This window comes from Lactuca virosa, chromosome 9 (genome assembly GCF_052849685.1).
Source record: "Lactuca virosa cultivar CGN04683 chromosome 9, Lactuca_virosa_CGN04683_v6, whole genome shotgun sequence".
NCBI classification, from domain to species: domain Eukaryota; kingdom Viridiplantae; phylum Streptophyta; class Magnoliopsida; order Asterales; family Asteraceae; genus Lactuca; species Lactuca virosa.
In genome coordinates this window covers 53,550,016-53,576,567 of record NC_136434.1, presented here as the reverse complement: position 1 = coordinate 53,576,567, position 26,552 = coordinate 53,550,016, and the positions used below count along the sequence as shown (strand labels likewise).

At 33.9% G+C, this 26,552-nt stretch overlaps 2 protein-coding genes across 3 annotated transcripts; one reads left to right on the top strand and one right to left on the bottom strand.

The window, feature by feature from the left end:
* Positions 1 to 9,190: 9,190 nt before the first annotated feature.
* Positions 9,191 to 11,778, top strand: LOC145137143 (psbP domain-containing protein 3, chloroplastic-like). Of its 2 annotated transcripts, none has more exons than XM_079071282.1 (11): positions 9,191 to 9,330; positions 9,440 to 9,506; positions 9,675 to 9,787; positions 9,908 to 9,964; positions 10,054 to 10,134; positions 10,242 to 10,324; positions 10,395 to 10,470; positions 10,583 to 10,701; positions 10,791 to 10,835; positions 11,346 to 11,422; positions 11,522 to 11,778. In XM_079071282.1, the coding sequence occupies exons 1-10, from the start codon at positions 9,249 to 9,251 to the stop codon at positions 11,370 to 11,372; spliced, it is 750 nt and encodes a 249-aa protein (XP_078927408.1). In that variant the 5' UTR covers positions 9,191 to 9,248; the 3' UTR covers positions 11,373 to 11,422; positions 11,522 to 11,778. The 2 variants fall into 2 exon arrangements, with proteins under 2 accessions (XP_078927408.1, XP_078927407.1); XM_079071281.1 differs by having other exon boundaries at positions 9,899 to 9,964.
* SWI3B (switch subunit 3) lies at positions 11,539 to 14,284 on the bottom strand. Its single transcript, XM_079071280.1, has 6 exons — positions 13,917 to 14,284; positions 12,969 to 13,438; positions 12,530 to 12,883; positions 12,280 to 12,418; positions 12,042 to 12,169; positions 11,539 to 11,935 (listed from the first exon to the last, which is right to left on the bottom strand). The coding sequence occupies exons 1-6, from the start codon at positions 14,188 to 14,190 to the stop codon at positions 11,747 to 11,749; spliced, it is 1,554 nt and encodes a 517-aa protein (XP_078927406.1). The 5' UTR covers positions 14,191 to 14,284; the 3' UTR covers positions 11,539 to 11,746.
* Positions 14,285 to 26,552: the final 12,268 nt, after the last annotated feature.

Here is a 26,552-nt window from a genome sequence, read left to right as displayed (position 1 = left end):
CAAATCTCTCCAAGTATGTGAAATCTCTCCCAAATCTCTCTAAGTATGTGAAATCTCTCCAAGTATGTGAAATCTTTCCCAAATCTCTCCAAGCATGTGAAATCTCTCCCAAATCTCTCTAAGTATGTGAAATCTCTCCAAGCATGTGAAATCTCTCCCAAATCTCTCTAAGTATGTGAAATCTCTCCCAAATCTCTCCAAGTATGTGAAATCTCTCCAAGTATGTGAAATCTCTCCCAAATCTCTCCCAAAATCTCTCTCGAACTTTTTATAGTCATTCGGGTCATCCCGACCCTTAACTTGGTCAAAAATCACGCAAAACGGAAAGATTTCTCGAAAAACAGCTATATAGGACCGAAACCCCTCTTAGGAACCGAAACCCCTCTTAGGAACCGAAACTCCTCTTAGGAACCGAAATCCCTCTTAGGAGCCGAACCTCTTATGAGCCGAAAGTGTCAGAACCGAAAGTGTCAGAAGCATCTCGGACCGAAACATCAGCAGACCGAAGCTCAGCAGCGAGGACCTAACTTCGGCTCCCATGCGAGACCCTCGCACCCCCCCCCACTTCGGACCTTCGGTCTTCCCTCCTACTCTCGGTTCCCTCTTGGTTCTCACACTCCTAAGAGCCGAACCTTGCAGGTTCGGTCCCTATTGTCCGGTTTTCGACTACTTTCGCCTCCTAAGCCCGTTTTTGACGGGATTTTTTCACCGAATTCATATTTTAATCATTTTTAACCCCCAGAACTATTATTTTAATTATTTTTCAAGGATTTATTAATTATAAATCATTATTTTACAATAAGAAGAGTATTTTACACCACAAGTGGGTCAAGTGTGCCCACTTGCCTCCTATGTGTCACTTTCTCATTGGTCCAACCTTATCCACATCACACAAACCAAGGCAAACATCCCTTCACCCTAGCCACTTGCTCCAGCAACCCTCCATATAAGGAAATGCATGGGATTCCCTTCATCTTTTACTTCACCATCAAAATTATACACTTCTTAAACCATCAAGAGGGCCTCTTTTCTCTCAACTTTCAGCCACACTTTTGATGTATTCTTGAGTCATTTGTTCACTTATTGGTAAGTTTTTCCTTCTAACTCAAGTGTTATTACATGTTTTCATAACACTCTTGGATTAACGACTCATATCTTCACACCAAAAATCATTCTTAGGATCATCCAAAACTTCGTGTGTTCATCAAGTGATCTAGACTTGAAACTCATCATCTTCAACCTTCCACTCTTCAAGAAATCACTCAAGGTGAGTTCATACCCCTACATTTTCTAGTTTTCTTCAGTTTTCAGGGGGAATACAAGTTAAAATACCAAAACATATTCAAAACTCAACTTGACAGCTTACAACAGAAAAGTTGTGACCTGTTCACGAACTGTTTTACCCAACGTAAACTTAATATCTTTCAAAACTGTTTAATATGCAAGTAGTTTAGGTTTATACATTTAAAATTACTACTTTCACATCTCCATATGATTTTTCTACGATTTATGGTGATTTTTACAAAACTGCCTATCATTTCAGAAACGAATTCGGACCAGTCTGTGATTATGAACACTTTCACATAAGTTAGAGACTTCTAAAAATCATAATAAAAATTATGAATAAACTAGACACATTTTCTAAACTCTCAGAGTTTACGGAGTTAGTTTTCGACTCCGTATGATTTTTCTATGATAATTTCAAAACAGTGCAGAAAGGATAAAAACTAGTTGCATAGTTTACCTTATTAATAACACTTTGTAGTATGTTGAGCAAAGTGCGTAACAATAAGTTTCTCAATGTTTGGATGAATTCTTGTTAGTTTATCATCATAAAACAGAAATTAGTCATTCATGTTAAGGTTTTTCCTCCATGCATTTCGAACACATATAATAAACTACATTAAGTATAGTTTATGAATTTTCGATAAAAGCATACTACACGGAAAAGGTTTTACTCTCAAAACAAATGGGTTTTTCATATACTACTTGATAAACTATAATAGTAATAGTTTATGGATTTATATCACAAATGTATTTTCATAAAAGGTGATTTCACTTCCTCCACGGAAGAGGTTTTATACTCAAAACTATATGTAAACTAGTTAACGTAAGTTGTGAGACATTCTCCTTCGGGGTACTCTTAAGTACCACAGAAAATCCTGAATTAGTTATAACCAGAGTCTCTTATAGGGAGAGCGTGATAATTGTGTATAGATCTATATTGGGATTGACAACTCACACCCATGCTGCTTGCATAAGTCCGATCGGCCGATCGGGGGTGACAAGTGTCATTTCGATTCCGACGCCTGAAGAACGTCGTAAGCAGGTTATTCTGTCGTAGTATGGTTATAGCGACTCACATAGGGAGTTAACAATCTTTCAAGTTTACAGGAAAAATTCTACTTTGAAAAGGGGTTTTACTTCTAAATTAAACGAGTTTATGCCGATTTAAACTTGCATGAATTACTCTAAGTATGGAAAAATACTTGTATATTCTCGGTCTTGACGCTTAAGGCTACATGACTTTTATAAGGAAAATATTGGATTTTCTTTGGAAACACATTCCCATTATGAACATTATAAGCACAAAACACACACATATTCTCTGTCTTAACAATTAGGACTACATGACTTTTATAAGGAAAATATTGGATTTTCTTTGGAAACATATTTCTATCAAAACTACATTTCATCTAGAATTGTTAGACTTCAGCTATAATTGCTAAGTGTATATGTTAGAGTTATATAAGAATCTAGTCGCAATCGACCTAGAATTGGTGGGTCCGCCTTACTTCCTGTTCCTTGTTTGGTTGTGGACCTAGGGCAGACCCATTATATTCGACCGTTTATTTAACTTAAATTTTATATAACTTATATACACTGGGTGATTATAGAAGGAATCTACAGGTCTTTCTAGGGTACATTATTGCATAGCATAGGAGAGTTCATTTCGCGTTTAATAAAGAAAATATTGAATTTTATGAAATCATACTCTATCGCTTTTTTTTTTACAAGGAAAACGGCTTCTTTCTCAAATAAAACTCTTATGAACTCACCAACTTAATTGTTGACGCTTTTTCAAACTACTTGTATTCTCAGGAATTCAGTGAAACAGGAAATCAACCGCTTTTGAGGATGGGACGTTAAATCGTCAAACATTTCAATTTTTGTCATCATAAGTGTAATTGATTGGAAACATGTAAACACATACTATTGTATAACTTTTTCAATTATATTTATGATGGTTGTATTTACTTTGGGCACTATTATACTCGTTGTTGTGATACTATACATGAAGTCCTCCACCCCCGGACGTTTCCGCCATCCTTGGTTTGGGGGTGTGACAAACATCGGCTATGCCCCGCGTAGCTAAAATTACGCAATAAATATATCATTAACCTTGCGATCTGATTTCATCATATACGCTATGCGTAGCTCTCCTACGCCCTATGTAGGGAAAAATCCCCAATCTCCCAATTCAACTTCAAACAGCCACATCTTCTTTATTTCAACTCCGTTTTCGGTGTTCTTTATATGCACATAAAGGTATTGAAGAGCACCACAATTCTATATAGTTTCTTTTGGCTTAACACATGTCGAACTAAAACCATAATCTTGGCAAGAAGCCTGATATATAACTTTTCTCTTTTTACCCTTTGTCTCCAGCATACGAATCAAGGGCTTAGATCTCATAACCAATATTATCAACCTTCAATAAGGTCTAAACTTTACTTCCTCAAAGCCCAAATCCTTTACATGATCGAATTACAGTCTATAAATCCTGAATTAAGAAGCATCCTGGGATTGGGTGTTACATATAAATAGGGAGTTAAGGGTCAAACCCTAGATGCTCATCCCTTCCTTGACAATTCAGCCTCCTCCATTTTCCCTATATTTGGACAAAAATAAACCTTTTAAGGTTTATAGTTTTCGTTTTTCCTATCCCATCTCTTAGGGGTTTGTTATTTTGCTCTTTTGGTGTTCTTAGGTGTGATACCATTAGAAGGATTCTACTTTGGGTCCTTACATCCAAGAAAAGGTGGCAAGAACTCAATCTCAAGCAATGAGATCTCTAACTTCAAAAGCGGTATGTAATTTTTATTACTTTTGTAGTTTCAATAATATTATGAACTTAGATCCATATAGGTTGCATAAACATATAAGAATTGTTATATGTTTCCATTGCTTATGAACTTGTGTTAGTATGCCTAAAACCTATCACATAATTCTCTAAGATGTTTACATGATGAGAACCTTTCATTGGTGTCAACAAGGTCAACTCGAATCAAATCTATCAACCCAACAAGTTCTTTAACCTCATAATCCAGGAAACTGAATAAAAGATCGATTGTGAGCGATTTTTCAATGAATTCCACCAAGAAATCGTCAGAATGGGTACATGTATTTCAAATAAGAGTTGAATATATATTCTTTACATTGTAATTTGTGAGTTTGCAGCCATAGTGGATCTATCCTATTTGCTTGATTGTTTATAATCTAGTGGTGGAAGGAGATGGAAGGTGGTTATGATGGTGATGGTAGGGGTGGAGTGGATGGTGGTTATGATGGTGATGGTGGGGGTGGTCGGGTGGGGTGGTTGATGGTGATGGTGGTTGAGATTGCCATATTTATACACATTTTTAGCCAATATTTTAATACATTTTTATTAATATTTTGGTTATTTGCAAGGATTTATGATACTTATGGGATTGAATTGTATTTTGCAGCCAAAAAGAGCAATCTTGAAGACTATGGACCAAAAGCGACAAGTAGCGGAACTTTGGAGGTTTGAAGAACTAAAAGAAGGAAATCCCAGCGAAAAGCCCAACTCACGATGTGGACTTCTCTTACACGACATGGAATGGATTTTTCTAGAAGATAAGTGCACGGGAAGTCACAATCCTTGCTCGATAAGGATTCACCTTAATTCACGACGTGAAGGCTTAACTCACGACGTGAAGTGCAATAATTCCGAAAATTATATATATCCTTAGCACTTACGAATGCAAGAGTTCTGCTAGAGATTTGGGGGTTTTAGAGAGAGAATTCTGGAGAAAATAAGCCAGAGAATTCAAGTGTTAAGCATCCAAGGAAGATGAATTGATTGAAGAACAAGTGATTGATGATCATAACCTTTACTTTAAGTTGGTACATTTAACTATGTTCTTATTTATTGAAATTATGTGTGTGATTTCAGCCATGCGTAGCTGAATGTAGCTGCTTCTGTTTAGCTAGATGAAGCTTCAACTTATGGGTTAGTTTAATTGAATTATGGATTTTTAGTAGTTGGTTATGTGTTTGTGTTTGATTGTTAATACCTAGCATGCTAATATTTGATGCTTTTATTGCTTGAAATTCATGTTCTGTGTAGCTTAGTGACTATTAAATTACATAAAACTGGCACTTAGTAATTTAGTGAACATTGAATTGCTAGAGCTAGGATCGACCCAATCTTAGATAAGTAATTGAAGTAATTAAATTTAGCTGTGCTGGAGAACATATATTATGACCATAACTATGTTTAATAAATAAATCTTAGATAGCCCCATTCATAAATCATAACTGATTATGTGTTGATTGTGTGTGACCATGCATAGTTTTACATGAATTAGTTGAATATTAGTAAATTTGGACTTAAATTACTAATAATATAAAATTTGGTAACAAACTTTAATAATCCATAATTGTTAGCTAACCATAAAAGAGAAGTGGATTCGAACTAAACGAAAGTGTTTTAAATATTTGATTGAATAGTTGTTGAGTGATTAAGTTTGTCTGAACTTGCAAAATCAGATAAAAACCAATTAAACGATTGCTTAGAAATTTAGGTTAAATTAGTAGTAATTAGGTTAAATAATTAAATCTGTTCCCTGTGTTCGATACCCGATTGTTTGTGCTATACTATCTGCAAAAAGGTCCACTGCCTTTAGTCGAATAGTTAGTTAGATAGTTTGTAAAATTAGGTGTAGCAATATTCAGACACATCAAGTTTTTGGATGGTCGGTGGTGGGTTGTGGTGTTGGTGGAAGAAAAAAATCAAATGATTTTCCACAATGGATATTACGTGGCCCCTCCAAATATATATAAATCTGATTTAAAATGCCACATCCTAAGGTAACCGACTCTTCTCATATTATGTCATATAATTGTGTAATTGACAAGTAAAACTTAACTTTATTGGTCTATTGCGTAAAAAAATGGTCAATCTGGGACAACAACAAAACTTGATTATGCTACAATGTTAATTTCCCCTTTTCTTTCATTGGGAAGTTTGAAACTTACCTCAATGGGTCATTCGAATGTATTGAGAGCCCATCTTACCGATTTAGAGGCTACAAAAAGCTTCAACCAAATACTACTCAGAACCAACTTCTTAACATGACTATTAAGAGGTGAACCAAACAACCCCTTATACTTAAATCTAAATTTTCATCATACCACATAAATTATTTGTTTAATTTAAGAAAAACGGTAAACCGTATCATCTAAGCGACCCACATTAACACCCCCCCCCCCCCCGACCGACACAAGAGGTCAATCGCATAACATTTGACCCAAGGGGGAGGTCAATCGATTCAGAGGATACAAAAAAATCCTCAAGCAAATGTTATTCAAAACCAACTTCTTAATGTGACCATTAATAAGTGAACCAAACAATCCCTTAGACTTAAAATCTATATTTTCATCATACCATATAAACTATTTGTTTAATTTAAGAAAAAAATGATAAACCATATCATATGAGCGGCCCACGTTAACCGGTCACAAGATCCACACGAGAGATCAATCGCAGAACACTAGACCCGCACAAGAGGTCAACCGAATCAGAGGCTACAAAAAAAGCCTCAATCAAATGCTACTTAGAACCATCTTCTTAATGTGACCCTTAAGAGGTGAACCAAATAACCCCTTAGACTTAAAATCTATATTTTTATCATACCACATAAACTATTTGTTTAATTTAAAAAATGGTAAATTGTATCAGCTAAGCGACCCATGTTGACCTGCCCTAAGACCTACATAGGAGGTCAATCGTAAAATAATAGTAATATTTCTTTAATTTCTCGAACATATAAAACTTATTTTACTATTTTACAAGCCCTTAGACTATCTCCAACACTACTTTATTTTTTCCTCTATTTTTATAATGAAAATAATGCTAAAAGTGATCATCTCAAACCACATTCTATTTTTTACACCAAAAAATTTCCAAGTATATTCATTTTATCCAAATTGTTAAAAAAATTCATTAGTACCCCTTCATCACAAAGTTTTTACTAATTTGTCTAAAACCTATTTGTGACAATAACTTTAAAATTATATTATTTACAAAATTTATAACCAACGAAATAATTTGTATAATAATAATTCAAATTAATTATGATATTCTTAAACAAATATTTTATCAAATAAATAGTTTTATTTATAACACATTACAATAAATATACAATTCATAGAAATACTATACATATATTTGAAAAAATATTACACATTTGTTGGAATATCTTTACTACAAATGATCAATTAACACATTTTGTATATCCAAGTGAGTTTCTTTGTCTTTAATACATTTATACCTATCCACAAATTGTTGAAATCATATATCAAAATGAGTTTCTTTATTTTTGATGCGTTTATACTTAGCAACATTGAACAAGACATTCAAAATCGCTTACAAAACATTGCATCATTATATAATATTGGAGTCCATGTAAATTAATCATCATACAATCTACAATTTGGGCATTACTCGATCACGAACAATGAAAGATATGTGTGTATGTCAACATCTCAAATTTGAGCTTTACTCATTCATGAATAAAATATTACATCATTATATAATTTCTTCTAATTATATACTACCTCCGTTCCAAATTAATTGTCCATATTTGATTTTTTGAAGTCTTTATTCTTCAACTTTGACATTAAATATTTTTGTTTTTGATAGATAATATTTGATGGAAAATATATGAATGTATTGTATTTTAAATGTCTTTTCATTGTTATAAGTTTCATTAAGTAATATATATATATATAACACAAATAAAAATATTTAATGTCAAAGTTGAAAAAAAAATTTCAAAAGTCAAATGTGGACAATTAATTTGGAACGGAGAGAGTATGTTTTATTTGAAGTTTTATTAAATATGTTATCATGTTATAACTTATTAAAAATTTCTAAATTTTAAATACATTTGAAATAATTATCAAATTTAAAATATAACAGTAATTAAACAAACTCAAAATATAAGCTTGAAATCAGAATACATTAAATAAACTAGATATTTATGAACTCAAACTTAAGGACCAAATATGATAAGACCAATTAACTTTATCTATAAAGTTAATAAATAATGTAACTCCAAATTTGAAATTACATTATTCATTAACTCTAAAATTAATCTTTCAATTATATATATATATATATATATATATATATATATATATATATATATATATATCTTATTTAATTTCTTCTAATTTTAAGTTTATATAATTTGAATTAGTTTAATTGTATTGTTATATTTTAAATGTGATAACTGTTTTAAGCATATTTATCATTTGAATTTTTAGATTTTTTTAATAATTTATAACATGTTAACATGTTTAACAAAAATTCAAATTGACATACACACATGAGTTCTTTCATTGGTCGTGATCAATTATGCGTAAATTGTAGATTGCATTATTACTATTTTTAGGGACTCCATTATATAACGATGTACTGCTTTGTTCTCAATTTTGAATGTCTCACTCAATATAACACATCAGAGAAAAAGAAACTTAATCCGAGATACGATTTCAACAATTTATTGTTCGGTATAAACGCATCAAAGACAAAGAAAGTCATTTGTTTTATTATATCACAACTAATTTGAATTATTTTTATACGGATTATTCTTTTGGTTACATATATTATTTAATAATATAAGTTTAAATTTACTGTAACAAAAAAGATTTATACAAATTTGAAAAAATCTTGTATTTTGAATGATATTGATGAAAATTAAAAAAAAATTAAAGAAAATATATTTGAATATTATTTTGGTATAAAAAAATAAGATGAAAAATAAAGTAAAGTTAAAAATTAATCCATTAGTTGGTCTTGTAACTCCAAAGTTAGAAAAGGAAACCACAAAAAAGGTAGAATTGCCTTTTGGAAACATCTAAAACCACTTGGATAAAAGACAATATCCAATAGGAGAAGAGTTTAGCGGATTAGTGGTCATTCAATCTCATCAGCTATGGCGCTTCTTTCCTCTCTACATTCTCAGTCCCTTCGTCCTCACATTACTCCCTCTTCAGCTGTTTTCTCTCACCTTACAAGTCTGTTTACACAAACTCTCTCCGTCTCCTCTTTAAACTTCATATTTTGCACAATTTCTTGTTATCTGTGTGTTATAATCCCGCAGGTTTTTACCTTTGATTTCTTCAGGATTCAAGAAATCCCATGATCAAAATACTGTTTTTTGCAAAACCAATCAACAAGATCAAGATTTACGGTAATTTCAGTCATTTGGCAATTGGCTCAACATGATGTAAATCCACAAAACCAAAATGTTAATCGATCCAAACGAACTATGTTTAATCGCATGCTACCTTCATTTGTGCACTTTCTATTCTTTTTCTAATAGTGTTTCAATTATTGTTCTTGGGTCCTTCGAAACCAGCCTAACTATTGAAGAACAATCTCTAAAAGTTCAAAGAAGAGATCTTTTGTTACACACTGTATTCGGCGCTTTGTCTGTACCTGCTATGGTTCCATTTGCATATGCAGAGGAAGGTAATAAATTCCCATTGAATATCCAATACATTTATCATATCAAAATTCATGAATACATAATTTTAAAATCATTAATTTATCATGGGAAATATTTATATACGCTTCTGCTAGTTGTGCCAGAGGGTTTCCAAATTTACTCCGATGACGTGAACAAATTCAAGATAACGATTCCTCAAGGTGAACATGATTCTATTCTTTATAGGAAATGGAAGGAAAAATTAAGAGGGTAAATTTGTAAAAAAGTCTGAAGTATTTTGAACTTGTAGATTGGCTAATAGGAGGAGGAGAAGGCAATGGATTCAAGTCTGTTACTGCATTCTACCCTTCAGAAGCTTCAAATTCAAATGGTATTTCTACATATAACATGTAATTTATTTCATTATTTATTTATTTAATCATTGCTTTTGAAAATCAGTTTAGTAGTTAATTTTAAGTTTCACTATGTTTATCTCAGTGAGTGTAGTGATCACTGGGCTTGGTGCTGATTTTACCAAGTTGGAATCTTTTGGCAAGGTCGATGCTTTTGCAGAGAACTTGGTATATTCATAATCTTGAATTTTATGAATTTTTTGTTGATAAAAATATAAAATAAAGTAATAAATAATAGGTTAGCGGATTGGACAGAAGTTGGCAGAAACCCCCTGGTGTTTCGGCTAAACTCATCGACAGCAAAGCCACTAAAGGTATACCCTTTCCATATTACTTGATAAATGAAATGATGTTTTATTAATTTATTTAATTTTGGGTATTTTCTTACATCTGAAAATTTTTGATATATATGCCAAAATTGGCCAGGAATGTATTACATAGAATACACACTTAAGAATCCAGGGGAAAGTGCAAGACATTTGATTTCTGTTCTTGGAATTGCGAATAATGGTTGGTATAATAGATTGTATACTCTCACTGGACAGGTTTGTGAAGCACTTATGATGATGACAAATGTTTATTTTTTTAAAATTATAATGGAAATCTGAACACCATGGTTTTATATTTCTTGCAGTATATAGATGATGAATCAGAGAAATACCGTTCAAAGATTGAAAAGGTATGATGAATTGATTTATATCTGTTGTCTTTTTGTGGCTCTGTTGACTCGGTTTAAAATGTTGATTTTGACTGATCTTAATGATGATACATGAGAACAAATAGAACCTTTCTGATGGATCTACATGCATATATGAAAAATGAAAATGTTAATCTGATTTATGGTTTCTAAGCTTTTTTACTAGTTTTCAATTCTTTAGGTCAACCTATTTCCATTCTTGGATCTTGATTTTGAGGCTGCAACCCAAAATGGGACTCCAAGAACTTGAAATCCATGTCAAATACTATATAAACATAAGGTTCTTGGGTTAAATTTTAGAAATGCATAAGCAAGTTGTAGCTTATAATACCCTTTTAGCCTCTTACTTTTATCACCCTTTTTTATTGCTAATATCTGCTTTATTCTCACCTCTCCCCCCTTTATTCATTGTCTATAGAAGCAGTCTTTCTATAGATCTTGTTGAATGATTAAAAACTTTTTGTGATTTTTGATTTTCATGTTTGCTTTCAGGCAGTTGCATCATTCAAATTAGTTTGATTTGTGTTGTTACAAAGCAAAATCAAAACAACTGTAGTTACACAAGCCAGGTGTGTTGCTTTGATATTTCCCTGACTTTCTCTATTAAGTCGGTTTTTTTTTTTTTCTGTATTAACTAAAAAAACACTCATATGTGTCATATGTTGCAGGAACTCAACAGTTCAAGTTGTGACATGATCAGAAGAATAAATTTCATATTCTGAGTTTTGTGAACAGTTCAGCTACACAAGTTTCTTCAATCTCAAATTATGTTGCATTACATCTACACTAATTGAAGCCCATGGCTTGATTTGTAAACCCTAATCACAAAATGGTGATGGAAATATAGAGGATAAAAAAAAATCAAGAACTATTGTAGAAACTACAAAGTAAAATCAAGATAATTCGGTTTTGACTTTTTGTTCCATATTTTCATTCCTATTTGTTCCATCATTTTTGTGAAACAAAATCGATAGCTGATCAGCAAACAGAAGATTCTGCATTTGTTGGAGTTGTTGCCATTCTTTCTCCATTTGTAATTCAAACTCCTCAAAACGAATAATCTTATCATGAATATCCTTAGCCTATAATAAAAACCCATAAACAAGAAATCATTTTAATCCCAAAAACTGAAAGTAAATTTCAATTTCAATCCAGTCGTTGAATTTTTATTTCAAATAAAAAAAATACCTGAACTTCAGCAATATCAGAAATTGTTTTTACCAAATCCTGTTCTTCCTTCTCCAGCTGTAATTTTGCCTCAAGATATTTTCCTTCCAATGAATTTGTGTTGCTCTTACCATTTGTTGTTACAGAATCTTTACCAAAAAGAAAACAATTATGATTCAGAGAGAATTTGGAGGTGTGTTTTTAAACACAACACATGGAAAAAGAAAGTTGATTTATAGTGCTAAAATATATATACTACCTTGATCTTTTGCATCATCAGCAGATGATTCAAGAATTTCTTTACTAGTTTCATAGTTGACTTCGGTCAAAGCCTTTACAGCTGCAGAAGCAGCTGCTTCTGCAACCTCTACTCCCGTTAATGTTGCAAGGAAAGCTGCCTAAAAAAATTTAAGTCCAAAAAGTCAAATTAAAATTGTAAACACTAAATTAAAGGGGTTTTCAGTATGTTTAAGAATTAAGATAACTGGATTTAATTTAAACATCTTTACCTGAGCTAGGATGGGGTTACTAGCATCATCAAATGGTGTGGGGCGCATCTTTTTGTTTGGATTAGGTTCATCATCAAAATGTTCTTCAGGGTCAATTGAATCAGGAGGCCCCACATATTGTTCTCCAAAAGGAAGCTTAATAAAACGATCTACACATTCTTTTTCACTTCTACCAACAACATGTTCAGACACCTTCTTCCAATCATCACCATAATGCATAACTGCTTCTAGAAGGTGCAAAGTTTCTTTCTCACTCCAATCTGTCTTCACCTCTTCACTAATCTCCACTCTTTTAAAATCTGCAGAGTTAACTCCAGCTCGAACATAACACCTTGCACAAAATGTTGTATCTTTCTGCAAAACAAAAAGAAAGTTGTAAAAATGTAAAATACTTTGTTAAAAGAATCATTCATAATTTGATTAAGGATTCAGGTTATACCTTAATGTTGGAAAAACATGCAATTGTGCAGAGGGAATTGCAACTACTGCAAAATTTCTTCTTCGGAACACCGGAATCAGGAACGGAATTGGTGATTCCGGCTCCCGGATCGGTGTTTTGCTGTGAAGAAGCGGAAACGTTTTTACTCTCTTTATCTTCCCATTTCAATTGAGCTTTTGTGATAGGTGAACCAAAGTAATTGATTAAACCCCATGTTTCCAAGAAATCAAAAACCTTTCTTACGGACCCCACGTCTCCTATAATGGTCTTTCGGGCTTCAGTGAATGTGATTTTTGGCATAGGGTTTTCTTTAGATGGAGGGGTTTCTTTCATACTGTCTCTAAACTTTTTGATTATTGCATTTCTGTAGTATTTATAAACTTTTGGGGTTTTAGAGGGTGATTTCCCATCAAAATATTCTGGGAGCATTCTAGTCTCACATTCATGAATGTTGTTCCAAGAGAACCACCCTAAACAAAGAGTACAAGTTAATAAGATGATGAAATAAATTACACCCATATAGAAAATCTCATGAAGAAGACAATAAAGTGAGCGGTTTTTAGCAGGTTAATTAGAATTTCAAATGAAGTGTACCCAAAACTAATTCCCTTTATAAAGAAGATTAGCAGTTTGATTTTGGAAGTCGAAATTAACTTGTTTGAAATCACGGGTCAAAATGCATATGCTTTTTCTATAATGAAGGAAGTGATAAATGACTTTTACTAAAAACTAACTGATAGAAAGAACCCTAATATTTGGGGGGAAACAACCCTAGCAACATCTCAATGTTGGTAATTCAAACTTTATCGAGCTTTCCAGCTATCGAACCTAAATAAATAAGCACCACAAAAAGACTACAACTTGAAACCCTAGATTTTATTTCTAGCAACCTTATTGTAATCACTACAGAAGCGATTGAAAAGAGAGTGAATCGTGTCGTGGGCTTACTGGAATAACTAGGGACGTGGATGACATCGGAGTCAGGTACGGAGTAAGGTTCACGCGGCCGTGAATTGACGGTGGCGGGAGTGGTTGTTTGCTTGGAATCGGTGGTGGGAATGGGAGGAGCGGAGGTGGGGTTGGGAGGAGTAACGGGATTTGGGGATGAATCGAGAGGTTGAAGCTTTTGATTTTCGGGTGTGGGGGTAGCTTCGGATGTGGGTTTGGGTGGTTGAGCTTGCGACTTCAACGGCGTTTCACCACCGCCGGAGCTTGTCGCCATTAGTATTCGAACGCCGATGCACGGGGGAGAAGGGGAGAGCGAGAGATGTGTTAACGGTTGAAAACGGGTAGTTCGATATTTACTGTTAGATATTTGATCTCGCCGTTAATAATTAGCTCATCGGTATTTTACCAAAGGAAATTCGAGTCTTTTGTCTCGAAATATATCTTTTTACAAGGAAAACGCTAGAGTAGGAAAAACATTTTTCACTTTTTTTTTAATAACTTTTTTGGGTTATTGATTTTAGGGGAAATTATGCAATACATATAAATTTTCAATTAGACGCCGATCATTTTTTTTTTTTATTTTTTAAACATATGGAACATTTGCATATGAACCTTTTTCTGTAAGTTACAGAGATAATTTTATAATTTAAACCGATCAATATATATGAAAGTCTTGTAATATGCTAGTCTTGTAATATGCTATTTAAGCATATGAATTATTTATGTAAAAAAAATGCACAAAGATATTTTTTCTAAATTACATGAATAATTTTTGTAATTTATTTTTCTAAATATGGATCAAACATGTCAACATATGAAAGTATTGCGGTCAAAATATAAAACCCAAACATGAAAAAATTGATAAAGATATTTTCTATAAATTATAGGGACAACTTTTATAATTTATGCTCTATGTATAAATCAAATCTATCAACATATGAAACTCGACCAAAATCTAAAAATTATGGCAGAAGTCTAAAAAGCAAAACTATATTATTTATATAAAGGTTGTTTTATATATATATATATATATATATATATATATATATATATATATATATATATATAATAGTTACGTTAAATGTATTATTTTAAATTATCTTAAAATGGTAATTTTTATATTAAATTAATATAAAATATTATAATGTCATTTTTAAGTTTTAATTATTATTATTGTTAAAATACCAAATATAACTATTAATTTAATGTTATTTTTAAGTTTTAATTATTTTTATTGCCTGTTATTTTTAAATTTATTTACTTAGAAAGGTTTATAATTAGAAAATAACATAAATAATTTTGGGTACTTGTTTTAGTTAACTTGACATGACAATTTAGGTTTATAATTTGGGGAAAAAAAAGATTTTGTGCTTTTAAAGTTTAAGTTACATTTTGATTTGAGTTTCCTTTAACGTTATATTAAATTAACAAATTATTTATATTATATCAGTATTTCAACGGTTGTGATATTAAAATGATAATGTTTTAAGTATAATAACATATATAAAGTAATAAATTATATAAATTATGTTAAAAGGTAAAGAGTTAGGTACTAAAAATAAAATAATGAAGAAGTTTAATATATTAAAAGCCCAAATTAATATGTTTAATATAAATGATTTATTTTTGAAGCAAAAAAATTAACATCCATTTCATTTATCTAAAAAAATTGTACCTATATAAAAATAGGCAAATCGCAATAAAATCACTAAGTTAACCGAAAATTTCGATTTTGACATCATTTTTTTCTCTGAATTAATTTACTATATTTACAATTTTGTTGCAATATCAATCAAATGACCGGTTCTCCATATTCTCTCGCCAACAACTTTTCCTAAATTGCAATAAAGTCACTAAGTTTACCAAAATTTCGATTTTGACATCATCTTTTGTATTTCCTCAGTTATGTTATTACATTTATAATTTTGTTGTAATGTGAACCAATGGACCGGTTACCATTAATCTAACAGGTTACCAAATAAATGATATGTTATATTATGATGTGGAAGCCACGTCGGATCTTATGTGGCAAGACTGAGTTTCAAATATAGGGTTTGCATTAGGGGTGAGCATTTGGACCGAACCGGACCGGACCGGACCGGACCGGCGCTTGGACCGGACCGGTTATGGAGAATATCGTGGACCATGGACCGGACCGGATGAGTCGTGTCCGTGTCCGTGTCCGGGTCCGGGTCCAGGTCCGGGTTTTCCGGTTCTTGGACCCGTTTGGACCGGTACAACTTTAATTGCATAGAGTACAAGTCGTTAAAATAAGTTTTTAGGTTTGATACGATACAACTTGTAAAAATGATTATGTTTCCGTTTCATGCATAACTAATCTACCTTGATGTTATAATATTATAAGTTGCAAAATTAATTTTCCAAATAAAATCAACTAACATATAAATCAAGTTCACCAAGATCCCTTTCATATGATTTATCTATCAAAGATACATAAAATTCAGAATTATAGTATAAAATGATAGTTAAAAAGTTGAAATATTTCAGCTTTGATAGCTCAACTTTGAATGATTGTAACTCACTGAATATAATATCAAAATCAACAAAATTATAGTCTAAATTTATCTACAAACTGTAAACTAAATGTTGGAAAAAACCTCAGGTCAATCCGACTTAAAACGAATGAGTTATGGTTGTTTAAAAAGTTTCACAGATTACAAAATTTTAAAAAACTTGCTGAAAAGCTGAAAATTTTCAGCTTTGATAGCTCAACTTTGAAAGACTATAACTCATTGAATATAATACCAAAATCAACAAAATTATAGTCTAAATTCATCTACAAACTGTAAATTAAACGTTGGAAAAAACCGCGTGTCAATCCGACTTAAAATGAATGAGTTATGGTTGTTTAACAATTTTCACAGATTATAAAATTTTAAAAATGTTGCTGAAAAGCTGAAAATTTTCAGCTTTGATAGCTCAACTTTGAAAGTCTGTAACTCATTGAATACTATACCAAAATAAACAAAACTATAGTCTAAATTCATCTACAAACTGTAAGTTAAACGTTGGAAAAAACTGCGTGTCAATCCGAGTTAAAACGAATGAGTTATGGTTGTTTAAAAATTTTCACAAATTACAATTTTTTTTTAAATCGGGTCCAACCGGTTCTAAACCCGGTAAAAACCGAACTGGACCGGGAAAAAAACCGGACCGGACCGCGATGGATTCCTAGAACCGAGAACCGGCCCGGGGGTCCAAAAAAACGGTCCGGTCCGGTCCACCGGTCCAAATGCTCACCCCTAGTTTGCATTGAACCCAATTTCACATATATTCTTCTCTTCTTCTCGTTAGAGTATTTCTTCACAAGTGGTGTCTAAAGGTCGAACCAATGGTTCAAACTCGCTTTAAAGTCAGCCAAAATGCATACTCACCCTTTTGGGAGATGATATTGTGGTTTAGAAGCTCAATATGTACAACAAGTAAATGAAGACCTATACACGGTCGATCCACGAGATGCTTAGTGAGCTTGAACCACTAGATCAACTTTGTAGGGGTCTTCATTTACTTGTACGAATCGAGCTTCTAAACCACAATAACATCTCATGAAAGGGTGAATATGCCCTTTTTCGTTGACTTGTAATTGAGTTTAAACCATTAGACTGACTTTCAAACACCATTTTGTGAACAAATACTCTAACGAGAAGTGTAGAAGAAAATAAGAAGATATGTGGAAATATGGGATTTCTATGTTACATAAAACATAAAAATAACACACTAGTTGTAGGTACATGCAAGCTAGAGATCTATGACATTTTCTTATTATAGCAACATACTATGAACAAACCGATCTAACCTACTAATATGAAAGAACAAATCAGATTAGTAACATAACTTTTATTATAATTGAATATACTAAGTCCTTTGATCTTTAATAGCCCATGGAAAACAAGTGCCAATAATATGAACACCTCTAATGACTCACTCCCAATACCTTAGAACCCTAGAAATCGAAAGGATAGAGGAAAGATGATGAGAAATTCGTATTTTACCTCGTGTGAGGTAAAAGCCACGAAATTATGATGCCAAGGGGTCATATTTATAGCTAGTGGATCTCTAGAATAAACCCTGATTTGAATAATTAAATATTCAGATTTAATCTATTATAGACAATTATCCTTATTAACTATCAACAGGCTTCCAGAAACCTTAAAATCCATCCAAAAACCGTCCATACCATGGAGGGTTCTAGAATTCCCTTCCTTGCTCAATTATTAAATAATTAAAATTCAATACTTATACCTTTAATTAATTCCAACTAATCCCAAATTAATTCCATATTAATTCTGATTAATAATTAATTCCAACTATTTCTACTTCTAGAATGTTTAATTATATTCGAATCTCCACAGTCGGTCACACTCTAGGAAGTGAGTGAGTGATTTAAGATTGTCATGAGTTTTGGTTGATTGGCCAAGGTATTTTAGACATTGCAATAGAGTTTGTGTGACATCCCGAAATTTAGGTCTAGAACTGTAGACAATCAATTCACCATGAACCTCTTTGTAACCTGGTCTATTGAGCTTTAATGTATATTTTGAAAGATATGCAGTGTCATTACAATTAAAATAAGATATCATATGATATCTTACTTCCAATTGTGGGAAATCTCAAACGAAACATGCAACACAAATTGTAACCCTAATTAATACGTCTGAAAAACTAAAAATGCATATTAAGCAGTTGTGAGGAAACCAAACACTCTAGTCTCGTAGTACATGTTCTCCTGAGTCCGGAAATATAAAGAATGTCCAAAACGGAGTTCGTATGCAAAACATACGACCGTTATAAGAAAACAAACCAGTATAATATTGATTTTCTTCAAACTGCATAAACCGTTTTGAACCGTTGAGGCACTTGCACACATTAGATGGAAATTCTGAGAACTCTTTTGGACTCAAGTTATGGTGTATTATTTAATTCCATGCTCGAAATATTTTTAGTAAAAATATTTGTAAAAGTCAAAAAATTGGACGTTTTGGGTCAATTAAACGTGAATCTTTAAACCCGATTTCCCAGAGTTCTACAGCTCGAAAATGTAACGCTCTGTTTTAGATCGTTTCCATTTCGAGGTGGTGATCAATGATTGGGTATTAGCAGGCTTAGGATCCTTGAATAAGTTAGTTTTGAGACTCATTCGGAGGTGGATGATATATAGTGGATGATTTGAGTATTCGGTTTGTGTTTTGGAGTTAAAGGGTATTTCGGTAATTTTTCAGCTCGGGCTTCTATGGAAAGGGATGTTCGTTCGGGATATGATAAGGCGACTATGATTTGATTGAAGGGTAGAGCTTCTAGTCAACTTTTTATGGATATAAGGATCGTCAGAATCGAGTTTATAACCAAGGAGTTATGGTCTTCAGAGTATTTAGGGTTAATGGGTTAAGCAGTAAGTGGGGCGTACAACAAGGTACGCTTAGCGTACAAGCGGTGAAGCAAGTACGCGGGTCGTACCAAGTGGTACGCTTAGCGTACTCATGCGAGGGTGATTGATCAGGGATCTAGAGGTGTACGCTGGGCGTACATAAGTTTATGCGGAGCGTACGTTAAGATCTTGAAAACCCTAAGTTCCAGGGTTGGCCACTATTTAAGCATCATTATGGACTTGAAACCCTAATTTTATCAGCCTCTTTTTCCTTCCTTACCCTACACTCGAACCCTAATTCCATGCTTGTGTGTTTTTGAGCTTAGAAGGTCATTTTAAGGTGGATTTTGGTGCTTTGAAGGAAGGTGGTCACCCTTGAAGCTTCATTAGAGGAGTGAAGGCTTATAGATCCAGGACCCCATCATCATTTGGAACTCATTTGAGGTATAAAGTCTTGATCTTGGTGCTTCTTAGCTTAGATCTCTTTTGGTTTGGGTTTATGAACCCTTTTGGTCCCATTGATGAGATCTTATGAGTTCATATCGTTTCTGAAGCTTAGAGTTGCCACTCTTGGTGTTATTTTGGTCATTGAGTCATAAAGTTGCCATTTTTGGGGTTTAAATCCATCCATGCATGATTTAGGGGCATTTTCATGATAGTAGAATGTTATATTTTGAGTTTCGGTTCATTTGGGGCATGCAAAGACACCAAGTCAGTGACTTTATGAGTCTAGACATTGTTTAGGACTCAGATCTGTGGTTTGGACCTTTGAGCTAGGCATTAAGTGCTTAATGGAAAAAGTGGGATTAAGAGAGGAGTACGTTGGGCGTACAAGCCTTTACGCACAGCGTACAAGCCATCAAGCGAGTACGCACATCGTACATCTAAGTACGCCCTGCGTATTCAGTCAGAATGGACTTCGCATTTATGGGACTCGGGTTGGGCCATTTCTTGGACCTAGTTTCCGTGGGCCATCTGAAAGCAGGCTTTTGGACTAAGGAAATTATTGGGCTTTAGGGTAAGGCCCCTTAGTGAGGTCTGGGCCCAATTTGGAAAATTGGGCCATAATTGGGCTTTGGATGATTATTGATTAACAGGCCATCGGAATGCAAACTTTATTGGACTAGAAATAATGGTTGGGCCTTAAGGTAAGGCCTGTGTAAGGGGATTGGGCCCAATTTGGAAAATTAGGCCATTGTGTCACACCCCCAAACCAGAACGGCGGAAACATTCGGGGGCGGAGACTTCATGTACAGTATCATAACAATGCACAATAGTAAACAAGCAACAACATCATCCATTGCATTAATAATATAATTTAATACAAGTGTGTTCTGTGTATAGTTTGAAAGACACCAAAATATGAATCAAAATAAAAGACGAGTCTCGAATGTGCTCCGTCTTCTCAAAACCTGGTCCAGTGTACCTGTCTACTGGTGACCTGAGAATACAAGTTATTTTGAAAGAGTAGATCAACATTTAAGCTCGTGAGTTCATAAGTATTTTAGTGTCAAATGTTTGTATAAGTTTGAAGAAAGTGTTTGATGTAAATGTTTGTAAGTGTTTGATGTAAATGTTTGTATCTCCTAGAAAATCCTATATTTTCTACTTAGAATGAAATGTAGTCTTCTAACAAGACCCGACTGTTCTGTATGTTTGTTCTTTTGTATAAGTGAGTGTTTTTCCCAAGTATGACTATCATTACCAGAAAATAGTTTACATTACCGTTTATGTGAGAAGATCACTATATGAATGTAATGGGAAAATGAAGATGTATAGTAGTATTGTATAAAGTAACTACCGTTGTACTAACTACCTTAAACCAATTGTTTAATTAAGGTAAAATGTGATGAGATTATAACCATACTTGATTGACTAGTAAAACACGACGATCAAACGTCGAAATGGTATGACATTCATCACCCGTAGACCTGCAGGTCCCACTGTAGCTAGCAGCAAGGTGTAGGATGGTCAATCCCGTATAGATCTATACACAAACTCACACTCTCCCTCCAGGAGACTCTGGTTACAAAACGTGACACAGCAGTATATTTCCATGCCATGAAGTAGTGGCTCACATTAATGTTATATTGTTCTTGTATTAGTGTAGTATGTTCCTTCTGTTCTAGTGTTTAGTATGTTCCTTCTGTTCTAGTGTATAGTATGTTCCTTCTGTTCTAGTGTATAGTATGTTCTTTCTGTTCTTGTTATAGTATGTTTGAACTGACTCATGTATGAACTGGCCTTTGTAAGTTTCATTGTTCTAGAAATAGTGAGTAGTAATCCTCTAAACTATACCTATTATAGTTTACTAGTACTGTTGTTTGAATGACTGATCATGTTTGTACACCTTTGCTACCCAAAGGTATTGAACTGATTGGAAGTACTTTTATATCTATATACATATACATAATATATAACTAAGATTCAAACGACATTCGGACAAACAACCGATACCCTAAGTCCACAACCAAACAAGCAACATGAAATAAAGCGAGTTATCAGTCCTAAGCCCTTTCAACCTTATTTATATAAATATATCTACATAGACATGATTTTGACAACATATAAGTTTAAAAGAGTTTTGTAAAACGATAAAGAGTTTATTATATAAAAGAGTTTTAACCATTTGAATGGTATGACATCCCCAAATTCACGGCCAGAAAAGACCGGTTTAATTTATGCTTTTAAAATAATTTCAGAGTAATCCTTTGATTAAAAGAGTTGCGGAATTTGTTCCCAAAACGAAATATGATAAAATAAGATTTACCAAAGCATTTCTTAAAGAAATGTATTTTCATTATATAACAAAACTCGGGATGTCATGTTCCGATACAGACCAAAAGCATAAATGGCACATTATAATCCTTACAACAGTTATATACACTACAGGCCTATAATCAAAATATCTTGATAAGTCGTTCAACTTATGCTCTCGCACCACTACCTGTAATACAAAGAAAACTGAGTAGGTCAGGCTTGAGAGCCTGGTGAGCATATAGGGTTTGCAACCCACAATAAATAAATTTATTAATTTCATCAAACAACAATAACCCGATTACCCATTCCCGTTATCCTCACTTTACGTCCCTAAAACAACTATCACAAGGGACCTAGTCTAAGGATTTTCATCGGGGCGACAACACTGCTTTGGGGGTTTCCCAGCAATTTATGTCAAATAAGGCAACCATGTGGGGGATGGAGTACAACAAATGAACACCCAAGCTCATTAACACCTACAGGTTGCGAGCCTGCCAGCGTTCCACAGGACTATCTAGAAAAGTCTGTGGTCGTCATCCATACTCCGCTAGATGACTGGATCACAATAACATTGAGACCTCTCATCATTTTATTTCATCATACATCAACAATCTACCCATGTTTTACCCAACATATTTGTAGATAAAAATACATATACAGTTTAATTTATTTAAAAATCTGTATAAATCATTCACTCATCATCCATCTCAAATAAATAAACAATATATATATTCACATAGCACATATTTTATATAAAATACTTCATATCTATGTGTAAGATGAAAGTGACTATACACTCACTTGATTTAACGATAATTGGGCAGCACTTCGTTTCCTAAAACAATCGTTTCTGATAAAACCGGGAGTTTTAATGAAAAACCGGGCTCTGCGAGGGTGGAGCTTCAAAACCGAAAAGATAAATTTATCGGGCTCTTCGGGCACTCCGGAACGTGTTTTGGGTGTTGTGTATAATACTAGGGCTTTGGGGGAAGTCAAAATGAAAGAAATATGGAGTTTAGGGTGAAAAAGGGCAATTTTCTAAAATATACCCGGGAAGTCTCGCACCCTTCTATTTATAGGGGCGAGTTTCGGAGGTCTTCGGCCGAAGGTGGACACGCGGCAGCAGCGAAGGGGGCCAGATGGCGCGCATGCGAGGGAGGCAGGTGGCTCGTGCGAGACTCGGACACCGGCGCGACACGCGTCGGACGGAGGCGAGGCGGCTTCGGAAGCGAGGAGTCAACGGGCACGCGTCGGAGTCTCGGTTGCACAACGCATCGGATGACTAAGCTGCTTCAGACACGAGGCGGGTTCTGGACGAGGGTGACGTGGCCGAACACCAACCATGCGAAATTCCTCGGTTTTAGCATTTTTCTCGATTTTTGTGTCCCAAACTTCTAAAATCTATAACTTTCGCATACGGGCTCCGTTTTTGACGTTATTTATATGCACGCATAGGTAAAATTATGTTCTACAACTTTCGTTTAGACTTCGTCGGCTAATTTTGACTTTATTTTTAATATTATTATTTTTAAAAGACCAGGACAGGAAAATCCATTAAAAACTCATAACTTCTTCATCCGACGTCCGTTTTCGTCTGTCTTTTTACTATTGTACTACTATTGACGAGACCTTCGATTCTTGTTTAGGTTGTATCGGCTAAAAATCACTCGATCTAAAATTCGAGTTTTTTAGATGTCTACTGCTAAGCTGAAACTTAGAAAAATCATAACTTCCTCATACGAAGTCAGATTTGGGCGTTCTTTTTATGCATACTCTCGGTTTAACGAACACTACGACTTTAATTTAGATCACAAAGGATAAAAAGTAGTTTATCAAAAACTCACTTTTTACGTCATTCGGCGCCGTGCTGGTTTTGTCGCGGAACTTCGACAAGTCATAACTTCTTCGTTATAACTCGGATTTCGGTATTCTTTATATATCCGGAATCCTAGTTTCGGCCACTACAACTTTCTTAATAGATATCGACTTTATCTAATATTTATTTTCGACGATTATTTTTATTCTTAATTCATTAATCATAATAATTAAGCAGATAAGCACATAATTCACATAATATTCACATAATTCCTCTTTATTACTTCAAAATGAGTTACAAAGGTTAACCTAGACTATTACGTCAATATTAATGTCTAGCCTAGAAACACGGGCGTTACAAATGGTTATTGATGACTTGATGTCAATTTATAAAATGATTTGAAACAGTTTGTTTGATAACATAGTTTTGAAGTATAAGAAATCCTCTTGTTTGATAGTTATAAATCACGTGTGATTGATACTATAACTATAATGTTTTCTACTTGTATCCCCCCCCCCCCCATAAAAGCATTTAAAATCATTTAAAAGATAAGTTTAGGGGTATGAACTCACCTGTAGTGAGTGATTCGAATGAAAGATCGATATAGGATGCTAAGTATGCCAAGTGAAGTCCTGAGCACAAACAGATCCTAATAAGCATATAATAAAATATATATGTATATAATTAGTGTATATAACGACTAATCACATATTGGAAACATCCCTAGGAACTAGGAATCACTCACAATGGAGTGCATCAATCACATATGATTGTATGAAAGGAGTTTACGGCCACACAAGGATGTGTTTACGGCCAAACTATGATCTTATGAAGGGTTTACGGACAAAGGAAGAGTTTACGGCCGTAAACTCTTGAAGATCATGCACTTATTGTTTGTTTCATGGCTAGGAATCAAGTGTTTCTTATGGATAACTAGATGATAGAAGAGATACTCACACTTTGGAGGTCTTTAGGGTGTTTACGGCCCAAGAAACTAGTATATGTTCTTGGTGTTCTTGATGAAAAGGATGATGATTTGAAGATCTAACCCAAAAGAGTTGAATTCATGGATGAAATCAAAGGGTTTAACAAGATCACGAAGGATATCAAGAAACAATGGGAGAATCACTTACAATATTGAAGAGAAATGGAAGTGTTCTTGATGATACTTGAGAGAAAATGAGTTTTCTCGACTTGAAGATGTGATAAATGAAGAAATAATGAAGGAAGTATATGATATACGGAAGGGTTCACGGCTGCCAAGAGTTTACGGCCGTAAAATCTAGTTTGTGGTCGTAAACTCCTTGTGATGGAGTTTCTGGCTCGAATGCAACTCAATGAACTTTAGTTAACACATCCTAACACACAATCCTTGAATGTACTAGGCTTAGAACACTCAAACAGACCCTTAACAATGGTAAAAGATAGTAAAAACGAGTCTGGCTTTTGATTGAATTGATTGGCTTTACAAGATAGAAATTTCGGGTTGTCACACATTGGTTGATTAATTGGCCTTTGGGCCTTTCAGATTGTAGTTTGGGCCATATTTTTGGACAAGGCTAGGTTAGGGGTAAAATGGTCTTTTAACCCCAGGTATGGAGTTTTGGTTATGGATTGGAACCCAATTGTTAATTGGGTATTTTTTTTGTTATTGTTAGTTTGAGGATCTGTCAGCCATCAGCCAAGGGTTTTTTGTATGATTCAGCAGTGCGAGGTGAGTCTTCTCACTATATCCATGGGTCGAAGGCACCAATACCGGCCCATTACGTGTTATATGGTATGCTAGTTGTCTCTGTGATACTTGCATGGAAGACCCCGGAGGGAGCCCGTGTCATTTGGATATCAGACCATAGGGGGAGCCCATGGCATAATAGATAAAGATCATGGGGGAGCCCATGGCAACTATATATATGTGCATGATAATCTGTGGTTGTATGTGGTATGGTATTTTAGGGAACTCACTAAGCTTTGTGCTTACGGTTTTCAATTTATGTTTCAGGTACTTCGGTTTTCAATTGGAAAAGCTCTGGATGATTGCAAAGCACACACCACATGTTTTCGTATTCTGCGAACTACTCTGATTTGATGATGTTATGTTAAAATTTTGTTACCTTGGTTTTTGGAAAGAATACATATTAACGAGTTATAAATCTAAAAACAAAATTTATTTTTGGCATGATTTTAGGGTCGTTACAAGTTGGTATCAGAGCCTTGGTTTGAGGGATTCAGACATACTCTCGGGTGTGTCTGAACTCAAATTGAGGATTGGTAAAGTTTTCAAAAGAAAAGTATTCTCAAGAAAAGAGTTTTCTAAGATAAGAGAAGGGTGTGGTGCATGCAATCAGCCGAGTTCAAGTAAGTTTCCCAAAATACACATACATGTCATCTGTTAGGATTTGATTTATGAATCTGTGAATTGCATGCTAGTTAGGACTAAGGATCTGCTTAGTTCTTGCATGATAGAATGCTAGGAGCGATGCCTTGTATGTATATTGTATGAGCTGGTAGGGTTGCATTCTAGCGTTGATTAGTTAGTGGTAGTTTGGCCTGATATGTGATACCTTGTTGCATTGAGTGAATTGGATATTATGCTGAGATGGGAATATCTATTGGAATCAGTAATTGCTAAGTGTATGCTTTAAAAATTGTATACGGTTAGGATCTTATAGCCCTA